Below are 27,098 nucleotides of genomic sequence, written 5' to 3'. Positions count from 1 at the left end.
TTTTACACTGACCGAATACGAATCACAACGTTAAGACAAAGTTGGTAAGGTTTGTTTTATTCGATACGATAAATATCTGTAAAAGAAGGTCAGGCCCACCGAATAAATTATCTGACCACATAACACAGGATTCACATCTTAATATAAATCTAACAACAGCATTACAGGCTGCATTTCCTGGTACAAGTTATTCTGCACAGTCAAGTGTCTGTAGTCTAAAAATCACAAAGTTCATCACATTGCTTTAAGCATAAGCTATAACTAGATTTACGTATGTCTGTACTGTACACTACTTTCCTAATCTAACAGGAAGTGTAATTAAAGCAAAGATTTATTTAAGTCGATTAAGTTAACCCTCTCCAACTGTTGTCAAGAACTGCAAGACAACAAATTAGGACCTTATAAAACAAGGCAGATTGTTCTTTTCATTAAAACTAATATTAAGAATGCAATTCGTACCCTCCACGGAATACCGACATGCGACAAATTCACCAGTTTTTCAGTCAAGACATATTTCGGCATTAACAGGCACACTGAAGGATTGAGCCCTTCCCATCTCCCTTCTATGATTGGGGCTAAGCACTAGCCCATATACGAAGGATATTCACAAAAACACTGGGAGAAGGATGGGCGGGAGGGGGGGAGGGGGGCGGGGGACAGGACATGCAGAACATTACCTTTGGTCACGTGTGTAGCCAAAAAATGACAACAGCACTTCTACAAGTTGTACTAAGTTAAATTTGAGGTGATGTGACCAGGTTGTGCTTCTCTTTAAAAAGAATTGACAGAAATGGGCCAGGCCTACGTAAAAATGACATGAAAAAAGCCTTTCTCTAGCCTGCGGGCGAACTCTCTGCGGGGAAGCTTTAGGGGGCTTTTTTTTTTCACCCACGCCCCCATAGAGAGTCCCCCCCAGAGACTCGTACTGCTTACGAGAGCGCTGATCACTTTAAATGAAAATACTCGAGCCACATTTACGGTTAAAGAATAGAATTCACTCTATTTTTGTGTCATTATTCAAAGCCGTCAATCTAATAACGCGGTGTCCTTTCTAAAAGGTTGAGTAAAAATCTACAAAACTCACAAAATTCAACAAAGAATGGACAACAGAGAGAGAGAAAGAGGAAGAAAATGAATGATCTTGTGAGGCAAGCTCGTCTCTAAGTACTGTTTTTGTAACTTTGGTGCTATCGCTAGCTTAAGAAACTGGTAATTGTGTATTTCTCATGATTTTAATCCAAGCGAAAGAAAACCCGTTGTGGCAGACCGAGAACAAATTCATTCGGATGGCCGAGAAATGTATCAAAATTAGAAGTCAATATGTATGTAGTGCTATTTACAATACACAGTCTAGAAAGGACAGCAACACAGAAGAGTACGGACAAGAAATTAGCGGATGTAAATTCAAGAAACACTGCCGAGTTGCACTTAACCGACTCGGTCTCCTGCTTGCTAATACAAGTCAGTTAACGCGAAATCCACTTTTTGATGTAAGGGACGCACTCTAGAAATTGTTCGCGGATTTAAACTTCTGAGACGTCGTCAAGACAGGAGCTCGTCACGCACCCTATCTATCACGCCATCCTTTGACCGTTCATCACGCTAGTTTGAATTACTGAATGATAGGAAAAGAACAATACAGTGTGAGTTCTACGAAGCAGTCTTCTGTTCACTTTCTTTGTTGTCGTTTTGTGCAACCTCTTGCTTGTCCTTTTTATCCTTATCCCACTTGACGGAGTATTTGTTGTGCTCAATGGCGGCGCTGGTGACAACTTCGCAGGTGGTGGTACAGGGATGGAGCCCGTCTACTTTACCTAGAAGCCAGTCACGACATCGACCCTCCTGGTCTCCTGTCACGTTACTTTTCACCCAGTCACTTAGCCATGATTGGAATCTGGAGTGAAGGCGATTGGCCACTACCGGGTGACACTGTCAAACAAACAAACAAAACAACTAAATAAATGACAAGCCCAAGACAAAGAAAACAATAACAGTCCCAGCCCAGGGGGTGGTGGGGGTACGGATTTCAAGTGACGAGGAAGATCGAATATGGGCAAAAGTCAAAACCCCCCCAAAAATCCCTAGACCAGAAATTTACCTCCAAAAAATCTCATGGTGAATTTCCGAGCCTTAAAAATTTCCAGGAAGCATTAAATGATATAGCACGAAAAAAAAATCAGAAATCGAATATTCGTGTTTGTTTAATCGTCATGCCATCTGAAGTTATCTTTTCCGCATCTAGTAGCCATTCTAACAACTTTCGAGACACCCAAGAGCATCTGCTGTTTCAACAATAACACTATGAGAATGACAACTCTAAGCAAGACCACCCCGCTTTTATGAAACAGATGCAATGTAATACGTTAAATATTAAAACGGCCGCAAAACAAGTTTGGATGTACTATATTCGCAGAACTACGCAGCCGGTATAGGCGGGCACTATCACGAATGTTCAGATTGTTCTGAATACTCAAAAATCCCTACTTCAAGCCACTCCAAAAAAATTTTCCTTCCCAGAAAAATCCCGGAATCGAAAATTTCAAACCCAGAAATACTTGGATCACCCCCCTCACTTGAAATCCAGGTGTACCCCATGCGAGTCCAAGTAATGCAATAGTCTATTATTATTATTAACTGGGTTAATAACGTCAATTGGCTACCCAAAGGCGATTCAAAAGTGGACGTTTCGGGCGCTGGTCTTTCTTTAAAGCTTAGCGACTCCCCGCTCGCGGGCGGGTGCAAACTCCTCCCCTCGAATGCTCGGTCACAGAATAGAGTTCCCGACGGCAACGGTAACAACTCGTACTTTGCGGTGGTAAATGGAGATTTGTCTCATCGCGTCTTTAAAATAATCGTTTACAGTGTTCGTTCGTTTCTTCCTTTTTTAGCGAAAAGGAAAGAGGCTCATTTTCTTTTCCGCGCCATCTCCCATTCTAGAATTAAATCGCAGCTGTTTGAAACAAGACTTCTGGACTAACAGCTATACACATTTTTTTACACACTTATTTTTAAAAAGTGAAGAACTAACCTCCTTAGCTCTTTTCAAAGCTTGCCGTCTGTACAAGTAATCCTCGCTGCCTTTTACAAAGCGAATTTTGTACGAATTCAAGCTCAGCTTGCACTCCATTGAGTTTTCCACTTCCATGTCCTCGACATCCTCATTTTCTTCCTCTTTTTCACTGGAAACGAAACAAACAACGTTCGGACCCTTTAGACAGACAAGCGGTGGCAAAAAGAGCTTTTAACTGTTGGTGAGTTTATATCTCTAAGAACATACAACGCGTAGAGGTAAACTATGAGTTTATAGAACAGAGACAAGGGTTCCTTACTATTAAAACAAACTATCCGATTCAAAAACTAGCAACTGAATTGGACCATGTGGAAAAAGGACCCACTAGAAAGTGTATCCAAATCGGCTGGACAGACTAAAGGTGTAGAAACTGCATCGCCTCCAACGACAGCCTTATTTCCTTAAGCTTCCCAAAAGGAATGGGGCGAACGATTTGAATTTCCCACCAGGATTTACAGCCATGAGCCCCCACGCCAAAGGAACAAGGCACAAGTCACACTGATTTAACAGTGGAAGAATTCGGGAGGGGGGTAAAATAATGATCCAAAGGCTAAACGAAGAAACTGGCTGCCACGAAAACACTGTACTGAGCACATGGAGGTGACGCAAGCAAGGCTGACCGCGCTTGAGCCAAACGACTGACCGCTGACCACGCTCATGTTCCTTGTGGTTAACTGTGTGAAATAAATATTTATTTAACCTCATTTAAATTTCCTTCAAGTTTGTCCATCCGTGCCTTTTTTTGTTTTTGCTCTGTTATCTTAACCTTCACTCAGTTTTCTGGCGGTTTCCACTGTTTGAATGTCGATAAATTTCGCGACACTGTTCATTTACGTTACAATGGCAACGCCATTGTAAACCAGAGTCCGCAAAGAGATTCACTTTGGAACAAGGACGATACTTGTAACCAGCTTCTTTCTGAAATGATGAACTCTTTAATACCTGTTATTTCCTTCACTCTCGGCCTCATCAGTTGAGGAGCCGTTATCATTCGTAGTGGACTCCTTTTCATTGTTTTGGGTGGCGGATTTCATTCGCGAGTTGGAGCGCACCGTTCTGAAACGAAACACACCAACACGAGTCGTTTAGCGCAGTGGAGAGGCCTAATAACTAACTTGATACATCGGCACCTGCGTCATGGCACTTAGTTTCTGCGGACACAATTTTGGCAATTAGTCCAGTATACTTTTCTCAAAGAGAACAAACATGTTCTATTCTATGCAATTGCATTCAAAATTCTTGCGTTTATCTTAGTCAAAATACAGGCGCACTAAAATTCAAATTTTTTTATCGCCTTTCTTAGTAATCAGAATAATAGAAATAGCAAAAATAAAGTGCCGCAAGGTTGCCCCTGTTAAATGAGAAAGCCTTTACAAAACTTTCAGACTTAATTGTGTCAGGGCGTGAAGTGTCAATTTCAGCGCACAGCTGTGATGTTGTTGTGTTAAACTTCCTTGTATTAAAATAAGTCATCGAAAATGAGTGTCTTGTAGCAACATCATACATTGAGTTCTACCTAGGTAAAAAGATAGGTTTGCTCTGTAAATGATCCTTAACTTCTGTAGACACCTCTTCGCTCCCGACAAATTTTTCCACGTATTCATTCCATTTCTGAAAAAGAGGACAGAACATTCATTCTTCGAGCTAGGTAAAAATATAAAGGGCACGTTCAGGTTTGTTCAGGACTGTAACCCCCATTCCATAGTTCCTTTTCTTTACGAGGCACGACGCACCGTCCTCACGTATCCGTTTTTGTTTGAGAATGAAGATTTTTTCTCCGGTTCAGCCTACCGTTCACACGTATCCGGTCAAAACGGTCACCGAAAACGCATCTTTTCGAAAACGCTCGCCGGAGTGGGGATTTTTGAAAACGCCATTTTGGGTACCAGAGAATGCGCATGCTCCCGTCAAAGATGGTGCCGTCTTCAGTAACTATTGCGTTTTCCACTGGACGGGCAAAAAAGATTAAAAAACACAACGGGTGGACGCCGATTTTAAAAAAATCCCCGTTTTCAGGCAAAAACGGATACATGTGGACCGGGCCTGAGACGCTGGTGAGGTAATTATGTGAGAAACCAAAACAAGACGATTGAGCGATATAAAAAAAAAAACCAGGGGTTTACTTTACCTCAACTTCCACTGGATCCTCCGAGTGATTGTCCTCTGAATCCAGTAGCTCCAAACTCAGACGGCAGATATTCTTATCTTTGTGCTGTTGAATAGGATTATAATTGTGTTAGTCTCTTAAAGTAAGAAACGTGTACGGTGTGATTCAATTGTCGGCAGCAACGGAAATTGCACTGTTCTCTTGTTGTAAGAAGAGACCAGAGCTTCATAAAAATTTTACAGTGATAATAACGTTTTTGCTCAGTCTGCAATGCAACGGTGGCAAATGAATTCTTTGTGTTCAATGCGGATTTGAAGGAGCACCTTTAGAAGATGGGAGGTAGGGCACAAAGAGTAGCAAAGGTGAGAGGGTTCCATCTATTACAGCTTTCGAGTCTAAGCCCGCAAGAGAGCACGTACAAGCACCTTTTGCAATAATTTTGAAAGAAATCCCAAAAACTTGTCAGGGTTATCACCAGTTGGTGAAGTCTGTGAAGCAATGCCGATATCTTTGTTCTGAGCCCCCAACGGACTCAAAGAATTACCGGAAGTGCGTTTCGAACTTCCTTACATCCTGATTGGAAAATCGACAATGGAATTGTTAACAAGCCAATCATGGCGCGTACTCAAATCCTGGTACACAGGTGGGGGCTCGGAACAAGGATTTCTGCGCTGTTTCACAGACGGACTTAAACAAAGTCAAGTTTTGTCTGTGGTCCAGACTAGGAGACAACTGTGCATTAATCACAGAACAACAATAATTATGAGTCTATGTTACTTACAATAACAATTTTGTAACAGTTCTCGTCTGACAGTAGGGACTCTGCTCTTTTTTGATATGCTGACTCAGATGCAGCACGGGTATGCTGAGTAGCCGAGCTTCCTCCAGTGGCCAGGTTACCTTGCTCCTGTTGGTAGAGTTCAGTCACCTGTCCACATGTCTCGTCTGTTACAATCGTGTGAAGCTAAGTGATGAAACACATTATAAGTTGACGACACGTCATCTGCTCAGCAGATTTGACCCTTTGAAACAGGTCACTAAAAGAACTACAATAAAATCTCATTAACAGTTTTGAAAATGAGGTATCCACTTCTGCTGAACATCATAGAAAAAGTCAAGAAAATTACGCTAAAATTTTTACTCCACAATTACCCTGAACATATTTTTCTTGACTTGATGATGGCAAATTCTAACAGCAATGTAAACGTATTCGATCTTTGTCTTACTGAAAAAAAGGCCATGCAAGAATGATTTTTTGAGCATACGCCCTTGAGTGCTGCCACAAGAAAATGACGTGCACTGAAGCTACAAATTACCAGTGGACGCTTAATAAAGAAGAAATGCTTCATTAAACCTCTGGTTTTTTCGGGACTGGTTGCTAAGTAAAGGGTGGCCGCATAACCAAGGTTCAAGTGCCTACCTGTCTAACGATATTCTGAACCAACTTGTCCATGGTAAATGCGATGTATGCATGTACACCAAACATCTCACGACACGTATCCTCGAAGTTGGTGGAGTCCATATTACCTGAAATCAGTCAAACAGAAAGAACACATGCATTATATCCTAGGACAAATTCTCCAGACTGACTCAGAAACCTCAGAAAACCGTGAACACCTGAAAATTTTCAGGAATGTTGATTGTGTACTGACCAATTACAATAAAGTTCAGGATACGCAAGCAAACCTCACAATCGCAAACTAATTACCGTTGCTGTTTGCGGTTTAGTTATCTCGCGCCTTATTGGCTTATTTCTCGCAACACAATAGCATCCCATAAATATTTCTGGTGTTCACGGTTTTGTGACTTTCACAGTAAGGGAGTTTGATAAAAGATCAAAGAATTTTGTCCTTTGGTGATCATTTCATTCGTAATTTGCGAAATTTGCAAAATAGCCAAAAGTCAGTAAGCAGAGTATATAAAGCACACAATTTTAAACCATGTTTAGGTAAACAACTTTTAAACATGTTTAAGCTTTGGTGTGAATGGGGCATTGGTTTAACCACCTAAACTGGAGCCATGAAACTTTCAGAAACCTCCACCATCTTCCTACTCTTTGAAATCACACCTATTGTGTTTACGTCTGGGGATATTGTTTGCGGCATTCACCTAACGTTTTGCTACCCAATAAAACAAATTGTTATGAGCGCTTCGTGGAGCCCTATGAAGGTCTCATTTACAGCCGGGTCAAGCTTTCTAGTCATCAAAGGACTCTTACTCTCTTTCTGCACTTCTTGCAGCCCCCTTTTCCTGCCATTTAGGATGAAGTAAATAAGGAAATAGTAAAAAAACAAACAAGCTAACAAACAAACAACAACAAATTTTGAAGCAAGCAACTTACCATCAAGTAAGTTTCTAATCATGTCCAAAAATGCAGGATAGTATTCTTCCAGGTCTATCTCACTGGGTGCTTTCAGTCGTAATGCAATGGCTGTGGCCTGTTTTCTCTGCTGCTTATCCGATGCTTCACCTTCCGCTATCATAACGGACTGCTGATACATCTTCAGCAACCGCTCACACAGCATCTAAAATGACACACACAAGGTACTGTTACAGGAATTGTCAGAATTGTTTTATCAAGTTGAAGCACAGGGAACAGCTATGTGCTGTCCTTCGGCAACAGAGCATGTTTCTTGCCTTTGGTACAGATCTCCTTTTGTTCTTCACAGATAACACCTTTTGTAGTTTATTAGCTGATTAAAGGGGGCACAGTTTTAGTTACACGAGGGGTACTTCTTCCCTATCTGTTCTACTAGTCTTGTAGTAAGTTCACAAGAAGAAATAAATATACAAAATAAATAAAGAGATGAAAATCTTATATACACAAAACCTGTGAGATTATGGACAGCTGAAAAATTCACATCTGTTCATTCTTCCAGTGATGCTCAAGTTTTGTATTACTTTGACCAAGAACATTGAACACAGAAACTTGCCTTGTCAGATTTCAAGACACATTGAACTTTCTTATTCTCAAATGATACTTCTTGCACGTTTTTGTCATGTTTATGAAGGTTTTTTTCTGAGCACTTTTTGACTGGCTAGATTTCCAAGTCTTCCTGTCAGAGTTACAATGTTAAGGATGTTACTGACATCTTGGCCTACCTGATGAAGTCTGAAGAGTAAATACCAGTTGTTATTTACAAATATTAAGTTATAGGCATCATCCTGCAAAATAAGAAAAGAAAAGGAAAATTACATTGTAGCAAAATTATTATTCATGCTGAAGAGGACATCATCATAAAAAATTATGATAATAGATAAAGTATTATCTGTTTGGGAGGCTTTAGCAGAGCTGCAAATAATTTTCCTTTCTTGAAAGGACATATCTCCAAAACAGCAATGATGTATACCAAATGTTTTAAAGACAGGTTTTGCACAGATGTTTGGATCCAAAATTCAAGACTTTTTACACACTTTTTTTCCAAAACAATACCGGTAATTTATTTTTCCAGACTTAAGGTTACAAAATAGTTGATCAGTGGAGATCTTAAAAACACACGACCAAGCTTTTTTCATAATACACTGCAAACGTACAGTAAACATGGTGCAACGTGGACATAAGAGAGTTCTGAAAATTCTCATGTTGTGATTGAATGTCTTGGCTACTGGCGAGATTGAATGAGAATTGTACCTTTGCAAAAAAATCCAGACGTTTTATCATTTTTCTAGACTTTTTCCAGGTCTACAAAATTGCTTTGCAAATTTCAAGACTTTTTCAAGAATTCAAGACACTGTACAAACCCTTTTAAGATGTACAGCTAGTAAAATTTAGCCTTATGAAAGTGTTCATATTGGAGTGTCCCAAAGGACAGAAAGTCACTAAAGTGATGTCTTACCGCTTCTGCTTCTGGTAAACCATTAGTCAGTTCAGGTTTTCCTGAAACAAAAAGAAAAATGAAAGTTTGAACCTTTTACTCTTACATCACTTTCTGGTGACATTGCCTTGTCACTCCAACTTTCAAATGTATGGGCAAATCTTCTGATGTACCCATTCAAACGAAACCTCTTTAGCAGATTTTTTTTTTAGGAAGGCGGGGGGAGGGAGGGGGATTTCTTACTCTGGCTACTACTGACAAGTAAAAGGGTATAAAAACTAGAACTAAACTAAATTAAACTAAACCAATGTGTATTACCATGAGTGAATTTTCTCAGTTTTGTAAAGGATCAAAAACCTCACTGCTCTTTAACTAACCATCTGAAAAAAACTACTAAAGATTATAACGAAACATGGTCTTTTAATCACAAACCGATGATTAACAGATGCTGCATAAAAATGTAAGTTGACTTTGGGTTACTGACATCGGTTCAAACGCCCTAGCACTGTTATGACTCAAGGGTCTCCACTCACCTAGACCATTGAGTTCCTTGACAGAGTCTTCATCGTCACTTAGTTCGCCTCTGGGAGCAAAGAACAAGTCTGGCAAAAAGCAATGCAGCAGCACTTTAATCTTGGCTTTGTCTTCCTTGTGGATACTGGTCTGTCTCTTCATGTGATGAACAATCAGTCCAGCAGCATCATCTAGAATAGATTTATCCTGATAGCTGTAGCCCAAGTGAGGACCAGTGGCATCCCCATTACCTTCTGCAGCTTGTTCTGTTCTCTGTAAAGGAAAATAATTCAGGAAATGAGCAAGCACTTGAAGGGGGAACATAAAAAGATTTACTGCTACTTGAAAAACTGAAGGACTATTTCTATGAATCGAAAGCTAAAAGTGGCTTAGCACTGCCAAATGTTACTATGCTACCACAAGGAAACAGTCAAACAGTAAGGAGTGGTGGGGAAAAATTAGACTAAAACTTGTCTCTTTCAAAGTGCTATCTAGAAAATGGCTTTAAAACTATATTGTTTTGTTCACACAAGGGGATAAACTGAAGTCTTCCCCTTGTTGCTGAGCAGACATTTTCCACAAGTGTATTGTTTACTTGAAAAATAGTGAACACTGATGTCATAATGCCACTTGGAAATTACTTTAAAGTTTCACTAACAAGGTAATTTGCATTCTTCAAGCTGGATTTGACACAGTTACATTTTTTTTCAATAATTCTATCATGGCTGAAAGAAGCCTTCAAGCTTGGTCTTTCTGTATACAAGTACAGGAACAGATTACATAAAACAAGAATCACACAACAAGGTCTTGCTGGGAGTTGTATTGCTTGATCCTTTTGTTTAACACAATCTGTGGTAGTTAAATTTACCAGCTTTGAAGACAGGCATTATCACAATAACAAGTAAAGCTGTCATACACGTATATCGTGACAACTACTCACCTCATCATAAATAGTCTCAATCTCATTAATCAGACTTTTTGATCGCATGGACTTTAAGTCATTCTGTTTGAAGGTGATCCCTTGATGATCCAAGGACTGCAATAGAAAAGAAAAATACAACAGGTTAAAAAATTAATTGCATATACTTGGGATGTTAAAATTTTACTGACAGCCCTGGCCTTCTACTCAAAGGAGAACATACAAAAGGAAAAAACACTTATTCCTATACAGAGAAAGCAGCAACATGTGCTGCTTTTTGTTTGTATGTCTTCCTTTTACCTTGAGATAATATTTTTCATTTTGATCACGCCATATTTTATTAAATTGTCTTTGGGACTCCCTCCACTCCTCCTCTTTGGTCTTCAATCTACAGATGAAGAAAAAAAATTATGACAGGGTTTAGGATAAGATTCTTTATACTGCCTATAACATAAAAAATTACTTTTCAAACTAAATTGGCAGTGGTTATCATAAATACCTCCTTATACAGATTTCTTTAGGAAATACACTTGGATTCAATCAAGATAATTTGGGAGGAATCTAACAATACTGTTATAACAAAATTAATAACAGCCTCTCATAGGTTCAGAAGTTTCTCATGATTAAAATCCAGAATTTTGACCGTCAAAATTGGAGTGATTTTTTGTACAAGAACCTATTTTTCTTTGCCGGGCTGAACAGGTTCTTGTATTTTTGGGTATTTAAATGGCAAATTCCCACCACTGTCGACTATACCATTTACGAATAGAATGATCTGGCTGGATTAATGGTGGAATTCTCTTTAGTACTGGATCTGTCCGACCTGTAAATTCTCGCAACTAAATGGAAGGTGCCCCTAGTGTTTACTGACACTCCAAGCTCTGCCCCCTTCATTAAGTTGGTTTCCCTCCTAATTTTTGTATTGCACAGCTTTGATACTACAAGTTATAAACATACCTTGACAAGCGCAGAGAAGTCTGAGTCACACAAGCAAGGTTGTACAACCTTCCTGCATCTATAACAACAGCCACAGATAAAAAAAATCCCTAGTTTAAAACTAATTCTCACCTCTTTAAAACTAGTGGCACAGCCACTGCAGGTGTTTTCTTTAAACCATCAACTATATCAGGAGCCTTGTCTCCATAAATCCTGTTAAAAAATATTACAACAGTTTACTATTAAGTTAGGAACTGGATGTGACTCAACTAAGTAAAACATTTCCCTCTTATGAAACTTCCAGCTAATGACTGTACAGTCCTTAAAGATGGAAAAGTCCGGGTCCTTACCCCTGAAAGTTGATTTAAACTGAGCCATGGATAATAACATATTATCTTTTTCACCACTGTCTGTTAACCCTTTAAGTCCCAATATCAACAAACAAATTCTCCAAACTGATCTCTATACATTTCCTTTAAGAATCAGTTGAGAGAATTTAATAACAGATCAAGGTATTTTCTCTTTGGTGATCATTTTGTTAATTCTCTTAACTGTATCTCTTGACATTGTATGGATATTGTTAGGAGAAAATTGATGTTGGTCACTATTGGGACTTAAAGGGTTAAGTACTTTCATGTATTCAAATTAGCACTAACATCAAATGGAGATGTAATGGCCTCATAGGAGCAGAGACCAGGGACAAGAAACTGCTAAAAAAGGGTACTTCAGCTGGAATGACATACACTGTTCATGACAGAGACCTAGAGAACCAAACGAAGGAGTTCTGTTTGTGACTTCTACCAAGTTAAAGGCAGATTACTTTGTGTTTCATTGCGAGACAAGACAAGAATAAGACACAAGATTGACAGACACCTTCAGCCTCTCCACTCACCCTTTTGAAACATTCTGAATTTGTGAATAAATACCTTTGAATAGCTTTTCGGTGGATGAATTCTGATGTTCCTCCTATACAGCTGTCAAGTCGGAATTTTGCTTGCTCTTCAGCTGGCATTCTGCAAGCAAACAAAAACAAAACAAGTTAAAATGGCAGGTAATCTTGGGGCTGCTTTTATTTTGGCATGACTTTCCAAAGTCTTTGAGAAAACACAAAGTAAAATAGGGACAAAGGGAGCATTAGACCAGTAATGCTGAGTGAAGATCAATCCTACCTTTGAAGCTTTTTCTGAATAGCTTCCAAAACTCGAATTGTTGAAAGATTGGATTCCAAAACAACATCCAGCTGGAAAACATTATGATTTTGAATAAGTGTGAATCCTAAATATTCAGTGTGAACTTCTAAGAAAAGTCAAAGGCTTACAATATTTAATTAGTCAAAAATTAACTCCAAACAAACCTCGAATCTTTCATCCTCGCATCTGAAAACAAAGAAAAAAGAGAGCTTAACACTAATTTAAATGTTGGTAATTTACCTGTACACGAAAATGGTGTATATTAAGGTCTCAAATAAATTATTTACCTAAATATGTATTCTTCATATTGTGTTTTCCTTGTTCCAGGAAATGGTGTGTCTTCTGACCATGATGGGAAAGATACCCATGTGTCATTGAGGACTTCCTTACACAGTGCTGTACGTCCACTGCACTTTGGTTGAGTGTAGCTTTTAGGGAGTGCTCTATAACTTGTACCATATCTTCTACATGAAGAATAGTCTAAGCAATAAGAAAAAGATCGGGGGACAATTTAATAAAACTTTTACAAGTGCAGCCATTGTTTTAGAGTCTGAAAACAATAACTACACTTGTAAATTACACTTGCAAAAGTTTTATTAAATTGACCCCTGGCTATATATTTTTGTTCCTGGTGAAGAGTAACAGGTTTAGAGTTTTGAGCACACGCATGCAGAAGGCAAACTTTTGACTGTTTCCTTTTGTTGTATTCCCCAACCCAGTTCACTTGGTATTCTTACCCAATTCTCCTTTTTGTTAGCTAGGCATTTTCTAGACTTCATTACGGTGGGAAATTATTTTGTGAAAAAACCCAGAAAATCAAGTGGAATTAATTAAATTTGAAGGAAGTTAGGCAGAATGGGTAGTGGAACCGGATTCTTTTTGGAACTGTTTGGTCAAAGTAACATAATAATTTTTGTTATCCTCTAGCCATCATGGCAATTTTGGTATGGTTTGAAGTACCTCATCCCTCTGCACAAGGTAGGTGTCAAAGTTCAAATTGATACAATGACCAGTGGTACATACATGGACTAACCCCTCCTTGCTTGAGATTTAAATTTGTAAAGAGCTTCATTTGATAGACACACTTTCAAGCCAAAGGATTTCAATTCTTATGGAAAACAATCTTTCGTTTCTGTGCCCAGAGATGATGGGAAACCATCTGTACCTTTTTTTTTTTGGCTCTGTGAAAATTCAGGTGAAACCACCTCTTAAATGTTTTCAATTTTTGGAAGTCATGTATTTTTTTCTTGGCCCTGGAAGCCATAAACCAGTGACGTTCAATGCATTTTAAAAACAATTCAACATGGTGAACCATAGAAAGATGATAGATGCTAATAAACATTTTAGTTTCATATAGAACCCAAGTCATAACTAAGAATTGCTCTACTAGTTAAGCATCTTTGTGGAAAAATAGTGAATTTCTGTAAATTGATCCCGAAGGCTGAAAATGTCACTGGGAGACCAATTTTTCAGTTCCATTATTTTAAGACCACGGTAATGACATGGTACCAGAAACAATTGTTACTGCAAAATCCTAGGGGTTGACTTTGAGATTTTAATTAAGATTTTTTAAAATGCAGACATTCAAGGTCAAAGGGAGTGGTACATACCAATCTCAAGATGATGGAGTTCACCAGATGTTCTCTCTTTGAAGCTGGCCACACTCTCCATGGGAGAGGAGTCCTTATAGCCCAGGAATTCCTTAAACCACTGAAACAGCTCAGCATATTTACTGAGGAGATAATAATAAGAGTGAATTTTAGATAAAAGAACCTCTAAATAGGGACAAATCTGGCACTGAAGAAAACAAAGAAAGAACAAGACACAAAATAGATGAGTGAACCAGACGAGGAAAAAATGTCCTTGTTAATCAAGATGCTCACCCTATAAAGTTGGCAGCCAGCTGCACAAGTTCTGCTCTGGAGATCACTTCTTGGTTGAACAACACAAGACAGCGAAGAAAGTTATTATACAATTCAGGATTCTTCAGAGCCTTCCTCACCTTCAAAAAAGGTATGAAATATTACCTCAAAGGTTCCTATCTATGAGCAGTAAATAGAATTTCAAAACCTCATTAATAATTCATAAAGAAAAAAACAAAAACAAAAATTGTTTCATGAGTGTCTATACATTATCTGAAATAAGACACGCCTAAACTTTACGTCCAATTTTTAGACCCAAATAACCCCAAATCTAAATATTAGTGCAAGAATGAGTTGATCTACATAAGAGATTTTGAAGCTGTTCAAAAAACTCGAAGTTGTGTATCATCAGTTGGAAAACCTCTCAGCTTCACCTCGAGTTTTTAAACCTGATAATACACTCCTGCTTGTTATATAAACAGTACATACATGTATATTTCATGAAACAAGAAAGATGCAACAACTAGGTAACAAACCAAAGGAAGATTAGGCTCTCTGTGGGCTGCTGTGTTTGATTTATGTTAATTAGTGTATAATAAAAAGGAAAACTGCTCCAAAACGCCAGTGAACCATGGCTTAGCATCACTCTTTTCACCAAAACAAAACACATCTACACACCAATGTTACTGACTGCCGTTGCAATCAATCCGAGTGTCAAAAAGGTTTCTTGTACCTTTTCAAAGAATGCAAATTCGGAGAAGGTGCCAACTTTTTGGGCTTCTGCCAAAGACACATCTTTGATAGCACTTCTTGACTTCTTCTAGGTGAAGAGGGGAAAAAATGATGCATAGATCAGGAAACTAACATTCAAACCACTTGAAAAAGAATTATCTGCAATGTACTATCAACATTTTAGTATGATCAATCCTGGCTGTGGCCCCACTATTTTTTCATTTTTGTTCATTGTCAGGTGTTTCAATATGCACCGACGGCCGACGAAACGCTTCGGCTACTTTGCTCATAGAGGTCGGCTACTTTTTTTCTAGAAAGAAGACGCAACTAGTTTGAATAATGATGTAAACTAAAAATATCTCATAAAGTCTGAATGAAAACGTAATTATGATGTGCTTTCATAAAGGCCCACTGGTTTTACATTATGCTTTAGTCATGTGAATGCTATAAAATTATTTCAGTCATTTTTTCACAAGTATCTTCATAGGTTTATGCAAAATTTTTTTACATGCAAAAGTGCCTCATTTAGTTTTCATCATTTGTTCATTGCTTGTAGGAATTGATTGTGTTACTGATAACTACAAAGCTACATTTTCATCAATGAAAAACACACTCTTTCGTCCTCAAATTTGGTCCACAGAACGCTGAAAATCGCATTTTAGGGCTTGAAATTTCACAATTTTCTGGGGCACAACGTGTCCAGGCCCCCTCTCGCCCCTAAAAAAGGGGACTAACGGCCCCGTTTTGATACAGTCGGCTAATCTATTCACCTGCTGGCTACTTCAATTTTTATTGAAATCCCTGATTGTTCACAGACAATTTTGTATGCACTTCCTGTTAGAAAAGCCTATTGTAGGTTCAACTGCAGGTGAACTTTGGTGTGTGCTAATAAAATGAGAATTTCTTTTATTATTAATTTATATGTCTACCTTTGCCTGAGGATGAGTAGGGGATGATGACACACTGTTTGAATTTCTTCTTATTTGGTGTGACATGCGCTTTGATGAATTTAATCCCACTGCAAAGAATATTTGAGAATTATTACATGTTGTATAGAATAACGACTGTAATTTGATTACAAGTATGACTGTCACCTGTGACTGACGAGGTGCCTGAAATAAAGGCTCAGGTGACTGATAAACTACAAGATTCTCCTTCAAATTTACCATGTATGAGTGTAAATCATGTGGAGAATTTGATGTTGGATCAAAAATCACTTAGGACCTTCCTTCACGCAACCTTAGTAAGCACAACTATTTTAGGGGAAGGATTCACAATGCAAAGCAACAAACACAATCATAATTAATTCAGTTCAAATAACCTGCAGGTTTTTTGGCAGGAGGAGCATACTCATTTCTTGCTGATGATAAATGGGACTGAAGTCTACTTGATGATAACAGACCCTGGAAAAAAAGAAGAAATAAAACCTGTGCTAGACAAGTAAACAAAACACAACAACATCTGGCATCTGGCAACAGTTTCCAACCTTAAGTTAAGACCAAGGGAACAATAAAATTATTGCTTTGGCTGATCTGAGACAACTCAGGGGACTAATCATGACTCCAACGTGATTAGGAGCCAGTATTTGAATGCAGAATATAAAGTGTTGAATTGGTCAAGCCAAAGATCTTCATAATACCAAATGTTTTACCTTTAAGCTGTATAGAACATAACTTGGGTTCAAGTCACCAAATGGGAAAGGTTATTTTCACACCCTAAAAACCTGATATATTTCAACACTTATTTTGGAACTAAAAGGTAAGTCATCTTCTATATTACCCTCAGGGGGATATAATTTTAAAATCAAAATAATGAAGAAATTACCCCTGGCATGGAGGCTGCACCATTTGCATCAGGAAGGAATTGACTGAACTCTTGGAGTAAATCCTCCTGGTTCTGGAACAACTTGGCAACTTGTTGATAGACCTGCAACAAGAAACAGAAGTTGAGACCCCTACCCCTAGCTCTCTACAACTAAGATTACAGATTGTTTGAACTCATAAAATAGCTTTTATAAATGTAATGAGAGCACCTTTAACATTTTACTCTAAACCCAAAGATATTGATTTAAACTTGTTTCAGCAACAGAAGTACGTTTTTTCTTTTTCAAAGACTTTATGACAGAAGTACTGGTGACCAGGTAGTTAAGACTGAGGCCCCCAAACAGTGGGATTTGAACCTCAGGTAAATGAGCTGAAATCCAGAACTACAAAGCCACTCGTAAACCTCCCTCCACAATGAGCAGCGGTGTAAACAGAGTTACCGCAACTTCCTTTATAGTGGGCACTGTAGGGACCTTGAGTTAGTGTCCTCATTAGCAAGAGTCTGTAATGGCGGGGGTTTATTTCAGTCAAACATCTATGATTTACTTTTGCTTGGGATTTAGCTGCTATCCGTATTATCGGGATGTCCGTTATAGCAAGGTGTACGCAAGGCGGGAGTTGACTGTATACAAAGACCAAGCAAATGGAGTAATTGTCTATCAGTAGCCATTTGCCAGTGTGGGTATACAACAAAAACAAATTTTTTTGTTTACCTCATTTGCAAGTTTAGCTTCTCTCATATAGATCTAAAAACAAAAAAAAGACAGTGACATAAGCATCAATTATGTTGCAGTAACCTAACAATACCAAGCTATCAGGTAGATGTAAATGTCCTAATTAAAAGTAGAAAAAGACATAAGGACAGAGACCAACAAGGCATTGAACCCTAAAGGAAGCACCTTCATGAAAGAATGTCCAGTAATCACATCTTACTAGCACATCACAGAAGAAAATGTGAGCCCAGTCAACATCATTGCCTGATATTGATGAAGAACATTGATCACTAAGCAGAAGAAATGCAACTTTCAATTTCCAAAAAGAAAGGAATATAATAAAGTTATACCTCTTGTTCAGACAGTGGAGTTCCCTGCATGGCAGCCTCCTTGATGTTTTTCTGCTCCTTTTGGTATGTATGAAGAATTTCCAGAAAAGCCTTGTAGATGTCAGGTTGCCCTTGGAATCGGTTCTGAAATAAAGATTACCATCACAATATCAATTGCAATTGTTGGCTCACCCTTCAGTTTCCTTTTTATCATGTGTTGATAAAGATTGATTGACTAATTAACCTACATACAGTGCAGGCCAGAACAAAGGGAACAATGCAAACGTGAAACTGATGCAATGGATGCGTCAGGTTGGACGAGGGTACCTGTCAGAGCTGACGAGCATCTGCGTCAGCTCGGACGCATCAGGCGGGAAAGGATTTTTCCAGTGTTATTCACTGTGACAGCTTTGCTTTGTGGGGCATTGTTGTAAAAAAAAAAAAACAATTTCTCAGGTTTGAAGAACCTCAATAGTTGCTCATTCTAAGGAACTTTTCATGAGCCCTGATAAATTTGGAGATGTAGAGGGTTTTGTTTGTATAATTACCCAGCATCCTTCTTTTATATGTAATTGTAATTCTAGGTTCATACACCTGAAGAATACCAGCCATTTTTTAAAGAGCTGAAAGTCAGAGCCCACAGCATCAGTTTCTTAGTGGACCAGAGTCAAATATTCTATCGCTAGAAATAACAACACATCTGCACTAACCTTGATTTTGTTTACATAATTTATGGCATGGTTGAACTCTACAGGTTGTTGACCCTACAAAGAAACAAACAGTTCTTAAGCACAGTCAGCAATGAGATTTAAGCCTACAGACTAGATGTACACTTTTAACATTATGTCATGGGTTGAAATCCTGCAGGGAATCAGTACATTAACTGTAGTAAATGTTATCACTGTTCTTCATACTTTCAACACTAATATAGAATATGGCTCAAACTGCTGGAGTGTCTACAGCATACGTATAACAGTGGTATATACCTGTCCTTGCTGAGCAGTAGGTGACTGAAGGGGTTGTTGTTGTTGTTGCTGCTGCTGCTGCTGCTGCTGCTGTTGTTGTTTCTGCTGAGGTGGCTGTTGTTGCTGTGCCTGTTGGCTACTTGATTGATGGACCTATAATTTTTCATAACATAAACCTTATCATCAATAATTATTCATTCTGTCAAGCCATTATGATCTATGACCTGAAAGAATACAAACACATGTTGAATTTTGTCGAGAATTTTTGATTGCTTTAAAGATTAGAAATCTAAACATGACTATTAAGGATAATTTAACACTGAAAGTCTTGAAGATAAGCACAAGATGTGACCAAGTAAGAAATAAAAAAATAACTAAATTGATTTGGAAAATGCCCACAAACAATTCCTTCACAGCTAGGTTTTTTCTTTTCTGTTATAGGAGAAAACAAATAGAATGCTTTTTGCTGTGTCTGTTCAGTTATACATGTGTTGATCAGAGACGTCTAACCAAAGTGGTAAGAACAGCAGTGCTGTCTCCAATGGTGAACCTCACCCTTGATCCGTTACGTAATCAATTTTAACACAAACCTAATAGATAATATGTTTCAATTTGTAAATTATGATTTAGGTCACAGTAATTTTAGGCAGGGCCGATAATCTGTTAAACACATACCGTACACAGGGCTCGACGTTGCGACCCGTGGGGTAGCCAATGCGACCAGCTTTTACTCAGTGGCGACTAAATTTTCACGCCTGGTCGCCAACCTGGCCCCCAAGATAGGTGACTTTCTTCTTTGGGTAAACGTACACTAATGATAATTTGTTATCCTTTACACAACTTACGGATAGCTAACGGTTTTTCTAACGCTCTAACGTTTTGCCCAAACGCTCTAACGGTTTGTCTAAACGTTTTAACGATCTGTCTAAAGGCTTTAACGATTTCTTCCAACACTCTAATCTACGTTTACTTGAAAGAGGATTGTGAAATGAATGAATTCGACGGAAGACTTATCGACTTTCTCACTTTCGGACAAATCGATCGCAATTCTCAACATGTTTCCGTGTTTCTCCAGGAATGACTTTTAGCGCATCGATATTTAAAACAATTTCTTTATGTCGAACATGTATCTCGATTGCGGACTCGATAGCAGATTAGTCTGATAAAAGCTCAAGCTAATCGAAGCTAATCGAGAACGAACGGCGCTTACTTCTCGAGCTTCGCAATTCTTGTAAACAGCTTCACGCAAATTTCTGTTGAGCGTGACGACGCAAATAAAAGCTCTGCCGTATTTTATTGACTTCTAATTAAGTAAAGTTGAAGTCATGCTGTTTGTCTAACAGACTTCTCGCGAAATCAACTTCTTTGCCCGAAAATATTAGCAACGTTTCCTCTTTCTGGTCTCTCTGGAGACTTTCGATCACGTGTTAGGCAACCGCGCAATAGATGAAGTTTCACTGATGTTCAGTTCTGAACATGCAAATACATGGGACGCAAAACAAATTTTGCAGATTTTGTTCTTTCATAACCCAAATAAGTTTTTTGGTGATTCCTAAATTTTGTTTTTTTAATGTGTATTCCATTTCCTGAACCTTAAGCTTGAATACCTGTTTGAGGAGATTTACGCTTGAGTGCGGATTCATTTTACAGAACACCGGCTGGTAATCGAGCGTCAGCGAAAACCATTCGAAAGAAAGTTCAAAGGAAGTCTAAACCATTCATTTTCTGTTAAGGCTAAGTTAAAGATGTTAAGTTTATTTTATCCCATTAGTTCTTAAATATAATTTTTGGCGACTAGAATACTTGTTCTGGCGACCAAAAATGAAAACTTGGGGGCCAGTTGGCCCCGAGATTTTTTTCTGAAAGTCGAGCACTGGTACATGTTAATAAAATAAGCCAACTGGAATAAAGTTTCAATCCTACCAGTTTGAGTATACCCTTACCGGATGCTGATTAGTTTGGATGAGAGTGGTGATCTGTGACTGTCCATTTGGTGCTGTAACTGATACAGTTCCAGGGTCACTAGCATGCACCTCTATTTTGTATCCAGGAGGAAGGAAGGTGTTAAAACCTACAATAAGTTCTGGATGCCCCTTGAAAAGCGATGATACTCTGCTTATGACTCCCGGGGTGTCAATACTGGGGAATAATAATAAAAAAAAAGAACATAAGGCAAAAATTATACAAAACAATTCGTAAATGGGATCTGTTCCATTTTCTAACACCGCTTTGGACAACTAAAAACAGTTGTCCAAAGCAGCAAAGCATGCAGGTACATGTACTAATCACTTATTGCTTAACAAAAAATAACCATAATCTTGCAATAATCAAATCAAGAATACAGGAAAACAGAGTATAAGAAACCCATAACACATTATGTTTCTCTTGTCTTAACTCACTGATCTGACTGTTTAGCATAAAACACTGTTTCGAGGGGAGGAAAAAAGCACAGCCAGAAAAAAACTGCATTGACCTCTTCTTCTTCCTCTTCAAAACGACATCAAAATCACAGAGCTTGCCGTTTACATTAGTCAATTGGCTTAGTCACTTTAGAAACGGAAAGGGAACTGGAGTTGAAATGCGCCTTGCAATTGTTTCTTGGGTTGTTACTGGGGACACGCCAGTGAGCTATTGGCCAATTTTTTCCCTCTCCTTAGTAACAGTCCCAAAAGTCTTTGCAAAAGTTAACGCGGTCCAGTTACATCTTGTTTCTAAACTAATAAATGATGGCAGGATGTGAAAATTATTTTTCTGCCCACTGTCCTTAGCAATCATGTGTGGCAAATAAAGAAAGCAAAAAACAGCTAGGGAAATAGACAGAATTATTTATAAAGCCAACCCCCTTTTCTTAGTATGAAACTTTAAAATGGGTTTTGCTTTGAATATATGCTTCAAGATACCTTTGAGATTTAAACTCTTTCATAATATCCAGAAAATCATTGTACACTTGTGGCTGGTTTCCAAACTGAAGTTTGACTTGATCCAAGTATGACAGGGCATCCTCCACCTTACAAAATTAATAAAAACACCATAAATGAATGAAAAGATTATCTGCATACGCTAATACGGGTGTAACCTGGTAAAAAACAAGGAATTGCAACAAAGTTATCAACAACAAAGAAATAACATGAAGATCAAACACCATATTTTAACCTTTTCCCTATACAGCTTGTACCCATATTAAGGAACTTTAGCAGAACTTCTGGATAGTACTTTTTTTGGTTCACACTTCAAGAAATCTACCTTTAATCGTTGGAACTGCTGCTGTTGTCCTTGAGCCTGAGCTTGTGCATGCACCTGAGCCTGGCCCTGAAATATAAACAGTATAGTGGGCCTGGTTGTTCAAACATTGGATAGCGTTATCCATTGGATAAAATGCTATCCAGAGGATACGTATAAGGGAAATCAATGTGTTGTCCACTGGATAGATATTTATCCTTTGGATAGCATTATCCTCTGTTTAGACATCATTATTATTCATTCAAAATATTTCCCCAATTCTGATACACATAATTCACCATAACCAGTTACTGGTGACCAAATTTGGAAGAATTCTGTGTTTAACGAGGAAATGACGTCAAAAATGCAGCGTTCTTGCAGGTTAATGTACCGTTAACCGAGAAGACCTGGGGACGAGGTTGAGTTGTTTTGGTTGTGAAAACAAAAAATGGCAGACATTTCACTCGTTTCAAGAGTAAGAACTGGGCGAAATTATAGCTAAAAACATGGCAAGAACAGCAAGAACACAACTCGAATGGCGACATCTGCTATTTGGAGAATATTTGTGGAGCTGAGCAACCCTAAACGTGCACTATAGGAGAACTTAACATCAATAGAGGTAAGCATGTTTTAGCTGTGTTTTTAAACTAGGAATTATTTTGAATGAATAATAAAACAATTATTGAATTCAGCTTTTGTATCATATGAAGAATTATGGAGATCAAGGAGGGTGTTATCCGCCTCGGCCTACGGCCTCGACGGATAACACCCTCCTCGATCTCCATAATTCTTCATAAGATACTCAGCCTCATTCATTAATTGTTAACTATCTGACAGATAAGTATTAAGGAAACCAACTGCACTATCCACTGGATAGAGATATATCCATTAATGGTGTGCATTATATTCCTTTTGAATAACTGGGGGATGTAAACCATAGGTGGACACAATTGAAAAAATATTTTTCCTGTGAAACCATATGCAAGAATAAAATAGTAGATCATCAAATTACCCCTCAACAATTTTCATGAAAGCACAATGAATTCTGTGGATAATAGATCAACTCACCTGGTGATGGGCTGAAGCTGGATTCTGTACATGAGGATGTGACTGTGAAGTCTGGGATTGAACTCTGAAAATAAAACAGAAAACACAATCAAAATCAGTTGTGTAAAGCAGCAAAGCATGCAGGTACATGTACTAATCACTTATTACTAAACGAAAAATAATCATAATCCTGCAATAATCAGATCAAGAATACAGGAAGAACAAAATATAAGAAAACCATAACACCTTATGGTTTTCTTGTCTTAGCTCACTGATTTGACTGCTTACTATGCAACACTGTTTTGAGGGGAGGAAAAAAACACAGCCAGAAAAAAATTGCATTGACCCAACGCGTAGGGAAATCATTAATTATGTTATCAGTACTCCTCTAAAAAAAAAAGGAATTTATTTATGTGTACACAAATTTAACAAAAAAACAAAAAAACATTAGTATTGCTTAAGAATCAGATATAATAGATAAAAAATTTGCCGCATACTCATATAAATGGAGCATTTGCCCAGTGAAAAAAACCTATTACAGGTGCAATGGCTAAACACATAAACAGCAAATAAATCCACACTGATACAAACTCAAAAATGGACCACCACTGTAACATGAAATTGGAACACAATTGTTTCTAATTATAAATATGCTATACTTGCATTTTGACTCTTCCCCTTCCTCTGACTACCCCCCCCCCACCCCACTCTCACTAAGTTAAACAAACTGACACTTAGGAGACAATCAGAGAGCATGCACTCAACATTCTAGTAAAGAGTAAGGTGAATGTCCCTCTTTTGTGCTTATCCTCTAAAAATTTGTCTGAAGAAGTTTCTCCACTATCAAAGATGACAAAAAAACTAAAAAACAAAAAAACAACTAGCTGAAACATAAGATACTCACTGATAACCTGGAGTTCCTGCCATCTGCGCTGCCCCAGGAAATTGTGCCAAACCGCCTAATCCATCTTGCTGCAGCTGTTCATAATTAGTTGTCATGCCAACAGGAGCTGGGGCAAGAACAGGGGGAGGGCGGAAACTCTGCCTGTTTTGACCATATACACCGTCGTGGTCTTCAGGACGGACCCTCTTCATGTCTTGCTCCACAGCCTCATTCAAACAGTATGATGTGGCTTGAGCCTTTGGATGTTTATCTAAAATAATAAGGCGAAAAAAAGGTTTATATTGCAAACAAAGTAAATAAACAGTGTTAAAACAACCTCAAACTGTCTTTTTTTATATCCCCAGGATGAGAAGCTCACACGTCATGCCTTAAATAGAAGAACTCACAAAAATTTCCTCAAAAGAAGAAAGGCTAAAAGAAGCAGTGAATGGAACGAACTTTAGATGTATTTGTTGTTGTTTGTGACTTGTAAGCAAATTCCAGTATAAAGTTATACAAGTGAGACAAAACATAAATGGATGTGGGAAGAAAAAGAGCTGGCTGTTGGCATCATTTAAGAGGGATGAGTAAATTTTACTATGAATAGCAAGTTAGTGAGGTGCATGCATCTAAGTACCTAGGTTGATAAAGACAATATGTAGCTGTGATCTTGCAATGAGGAAACCACACAGGAAAGTATCCCTGCAGTTGGTGACTTTCGGGTCAAATAAGTAGAAATTAAATTACAGTGCATGTCTAGCACCATGCCAGAGCCATTTTACAAGAAAAATAAATATGCTGTATGGCTAAAGACAAGAGTGTTGACATCATACTTGTAGCTAACAAATGGAGTACCTATGTAAAAACCACTTAAAGTTTTGCATGAAGGCGTGTGAATAACAGTGAAATAAAAGCAATGCAGGTACAAAAGTTTGTCAGTAACTTCAGTATGATATATTTGAGGCACAAAACATTCCCCATTGACCTTTGCTAATGATCACAAAAATTTGCAACTTGATTTATTCTCTCCAATTCTTAAAATGAACCAGTGTCAATATCGTTTTCCTTCCTACAACATTAACTTGAACGTGGCATGCCACAAGACCAGTGTCGGTAGATATGGTTGAAAGCCACTGAAGCATCACAGCCCACCGTGTACATGTACATGACCTTCAAGCCATGACAAAATAGGCATGGGCAATTTTGAAGTAATTTACTGGATTTGTTCAAGGAAAAGTTTCATTGACAACGCGCTCGGGCACATCTCTCTCGAGTAACAACCTTTTTCAAAACGGGCAAGGTCGACTACAATTCATCCTGCAGTTGTATTAAATGCTGTATGTTTATGTCACACAAACAGAAAAATTAATGCAGTTAAAATTACTGCATGTCGAATCGTGCATCCATGATAAACAAAACGAAACAACATCAATAACATTTAAAAGCACTAAAGTAGCAAAACGAAAAACTGAAATCAAATATCATTACGCTTTTGACTCGTAAAGGAAGAGATAAGCTTGTTAATGTTTTCGACGTGACAGTATTTTGTTGCTGAAATTTTAAATAGAGACTAAAAGAGAAATACTAAGTCAAGATAGCGTAACATACAGCCTATCCATTTAATCTCCTAAACCATTTAGAACGGAGTCTTAGCTCAGGAAAACGCAACACGAATAAAATTGTTTGAATATAACTAAGCCAGTTCACGGAATCTTCAATGTAAACAACCGTTGAGGCCGGGAGATGATACAGGCAAAGATTTTTTTCACAACGATTATGCAGTATCAACTGCATTTTCATAATAAAAATGGAAAATCTGAATACAATATAAAGCTGGGCAATACTACGGTGGTTTTATTGTGTCAAAGAACATGAAGACAGAGGGAATCAATGAAGTGACACGACACAACTGGTTCTGTCGATCGATCGATCGATTACCACAAAAGTTTCAACTTCCGACTCGAGTAAATCGAGCCTAAACCAAAAAAGCAAAGCAAAAAGAGACTGAAAATACAAAACACAAACAATGTCTTTTATCTGCTAGCTAGAAAATAGGAAAGGATTGGAACACTAGCGTAGTACAACCGATTACGTCGGCGCGAAACTACAAATCCACTCACTGACACTGCCGACAGGAAATGGAATTCCGAGGCTCAAGCAGATCGACGCACTTGCAAGTTTCGTGTCCTTTTTAAAGCACTGAAAAGCATAAACCTTCTCTATCCATGTTTACTTAAAACTAAGGGGGAAAATGGAGGCAAGTCGATAACAGCAGCAGGAATATAACGCAAAGGAATCGAAATTCTTTTCCATTCATGTAATATAATTATACTGCACACTCCCACACGATCAGGTCGTAAACATTGATGTTTATGCCTTTTTTCAAGTCTCTGTTTTAGCTTAACAGGGCCTTCGCTAAGGATATATGTTCTACAAAAATGCATATACCGAAACCTGCAGGAAAACAATTTACTGTGGCTTGTAATCCACAAACTGTCATGCACTGAAAAACATAACAGACTATGGTGCAAAACGACAGTGTCATGAAAATGAAAACAGAATAACACTACAATGATGCGATTCAACTTACATTTAGTGTTTTCCCTAGTCAAGATGAAGGCACCTCCACTTCGAAAACCCAAGGATGGCCGAAAATTTTAAGGATTATACAGAACACTCAGTCGTAAACGTTCCCTTGACTTCTTTTCGCTCGCAAGCGAACAGTCCGCGAGCCGTTGACGTCACACACTCCACAGGAGAAGCCAATCAGATGATGTTATTTTCGATTCAAAATATTCCCGCCGACTGACACGTGACTTCTAAGGGCCCGCCCCCTTTGGTGTTCTTTTCGGTACTTCCGGTAGGGGAGCGGAAGTATTAAAAAAAATGATGAAGGTCTTATATTTTTTACCAACTACTATAATTTGCAGTCTGCCCACTTTGAATTATTTCAATTGTATTACTCTCGAATAGCC

General features: G+C 38.2%; 2 protein-coding genes across 3 annotated transcripts in view; one reads left to right on the top strand and one right to left on the bottom strand.

The window, feature by feature from the left end:
- LOC140933545 (annexin A5-like) overlaps window positions 1–27,098 on the top strand; it is a 330,251-nt gene that overhangs the window by 126,386 nt on the left and 176,767 nt on the right. The window lies entirely within an intron of this gene.
- On the bottom strand, window positions 31–26,857 carry LOC140933539 (paired amphipathic helix protein Sin3a-like). 2 transcript variants are annotated; one of them, XM_073383129.1, is made up of 34 exons: window positions 26,714–26,857; window positions 24,145–24,394; window positions 23,262–23,325; window positions 22,218–22,283; window positions 21,875–21,981; window positions 20,918–21,113; window positions 18,996–19,127; window positions 18,720–18,773; window positions 18,031–18,153; window positions 17,681–17,713; window positions 16,969–17,070; window positions 16,466–16,547; window positions 16,074–16,162; window positions 15,146–15,232; window positions 14,434–14,552; window positions 14,161–14,282; window positions 12,838–13,030; window positions 12,715–12,736; window positions 12,530–12,600; window positions 12,287–12,373; window positions 11,493–11,573; window positions 10,725–10,812; window positions 10,446–10,541; window positions 9,526–9,778; window positions 9,014–9,054; window positions 8,280–8,342; window positions 7,519–7,702; window positions 6,598–6,704; window positions 5,959–6,141; window positions 5,199–5,282; window positions 4,587–4,681; window positions 4,013–4,126; window positions 3,029–3,179; window positions 31–1,929 (listed from the first exon to the last, which is right to left on the bottom strand). In XM_073383129.1, exons 2-34 carry the CDS (start codon window positions 24,333–24,335, stop codon window positions 1,651–1,653), a joined length of 3,759 nt encoding a protein of 1,252 aa, XP_073239230.1. In that variant the 5' UTR covers window positions 24,336–24,394; window positions 26,714–26,857; the 3' UTR covers window positions 31–1,650. The 2 variants fall into 2 exon arrangements, with proteins under 2 accessions (XP_073239230.1, XP_073239231.1); XM_073383130.1 differs by having other exon boundaries at window positions 15,146–15,229.

The sequence above is a fragment of the Porites lutea genome, chromosome 4 (assembly GCF_958299795.1).
Source record: "Porites lutea chromosome 4, jaPorLute2.1, whole genome shotgun sequence".
NCBI lineage: Eukaryota > Metazoa > Cnidaria > Anthozoa > Scleractinia > Poritidae > Porites > Porites lutea.
Note: the sequence above shows the minus strand (reverse complement) of the source record. Positions and strands in the feature narration are given on the sequence as shown.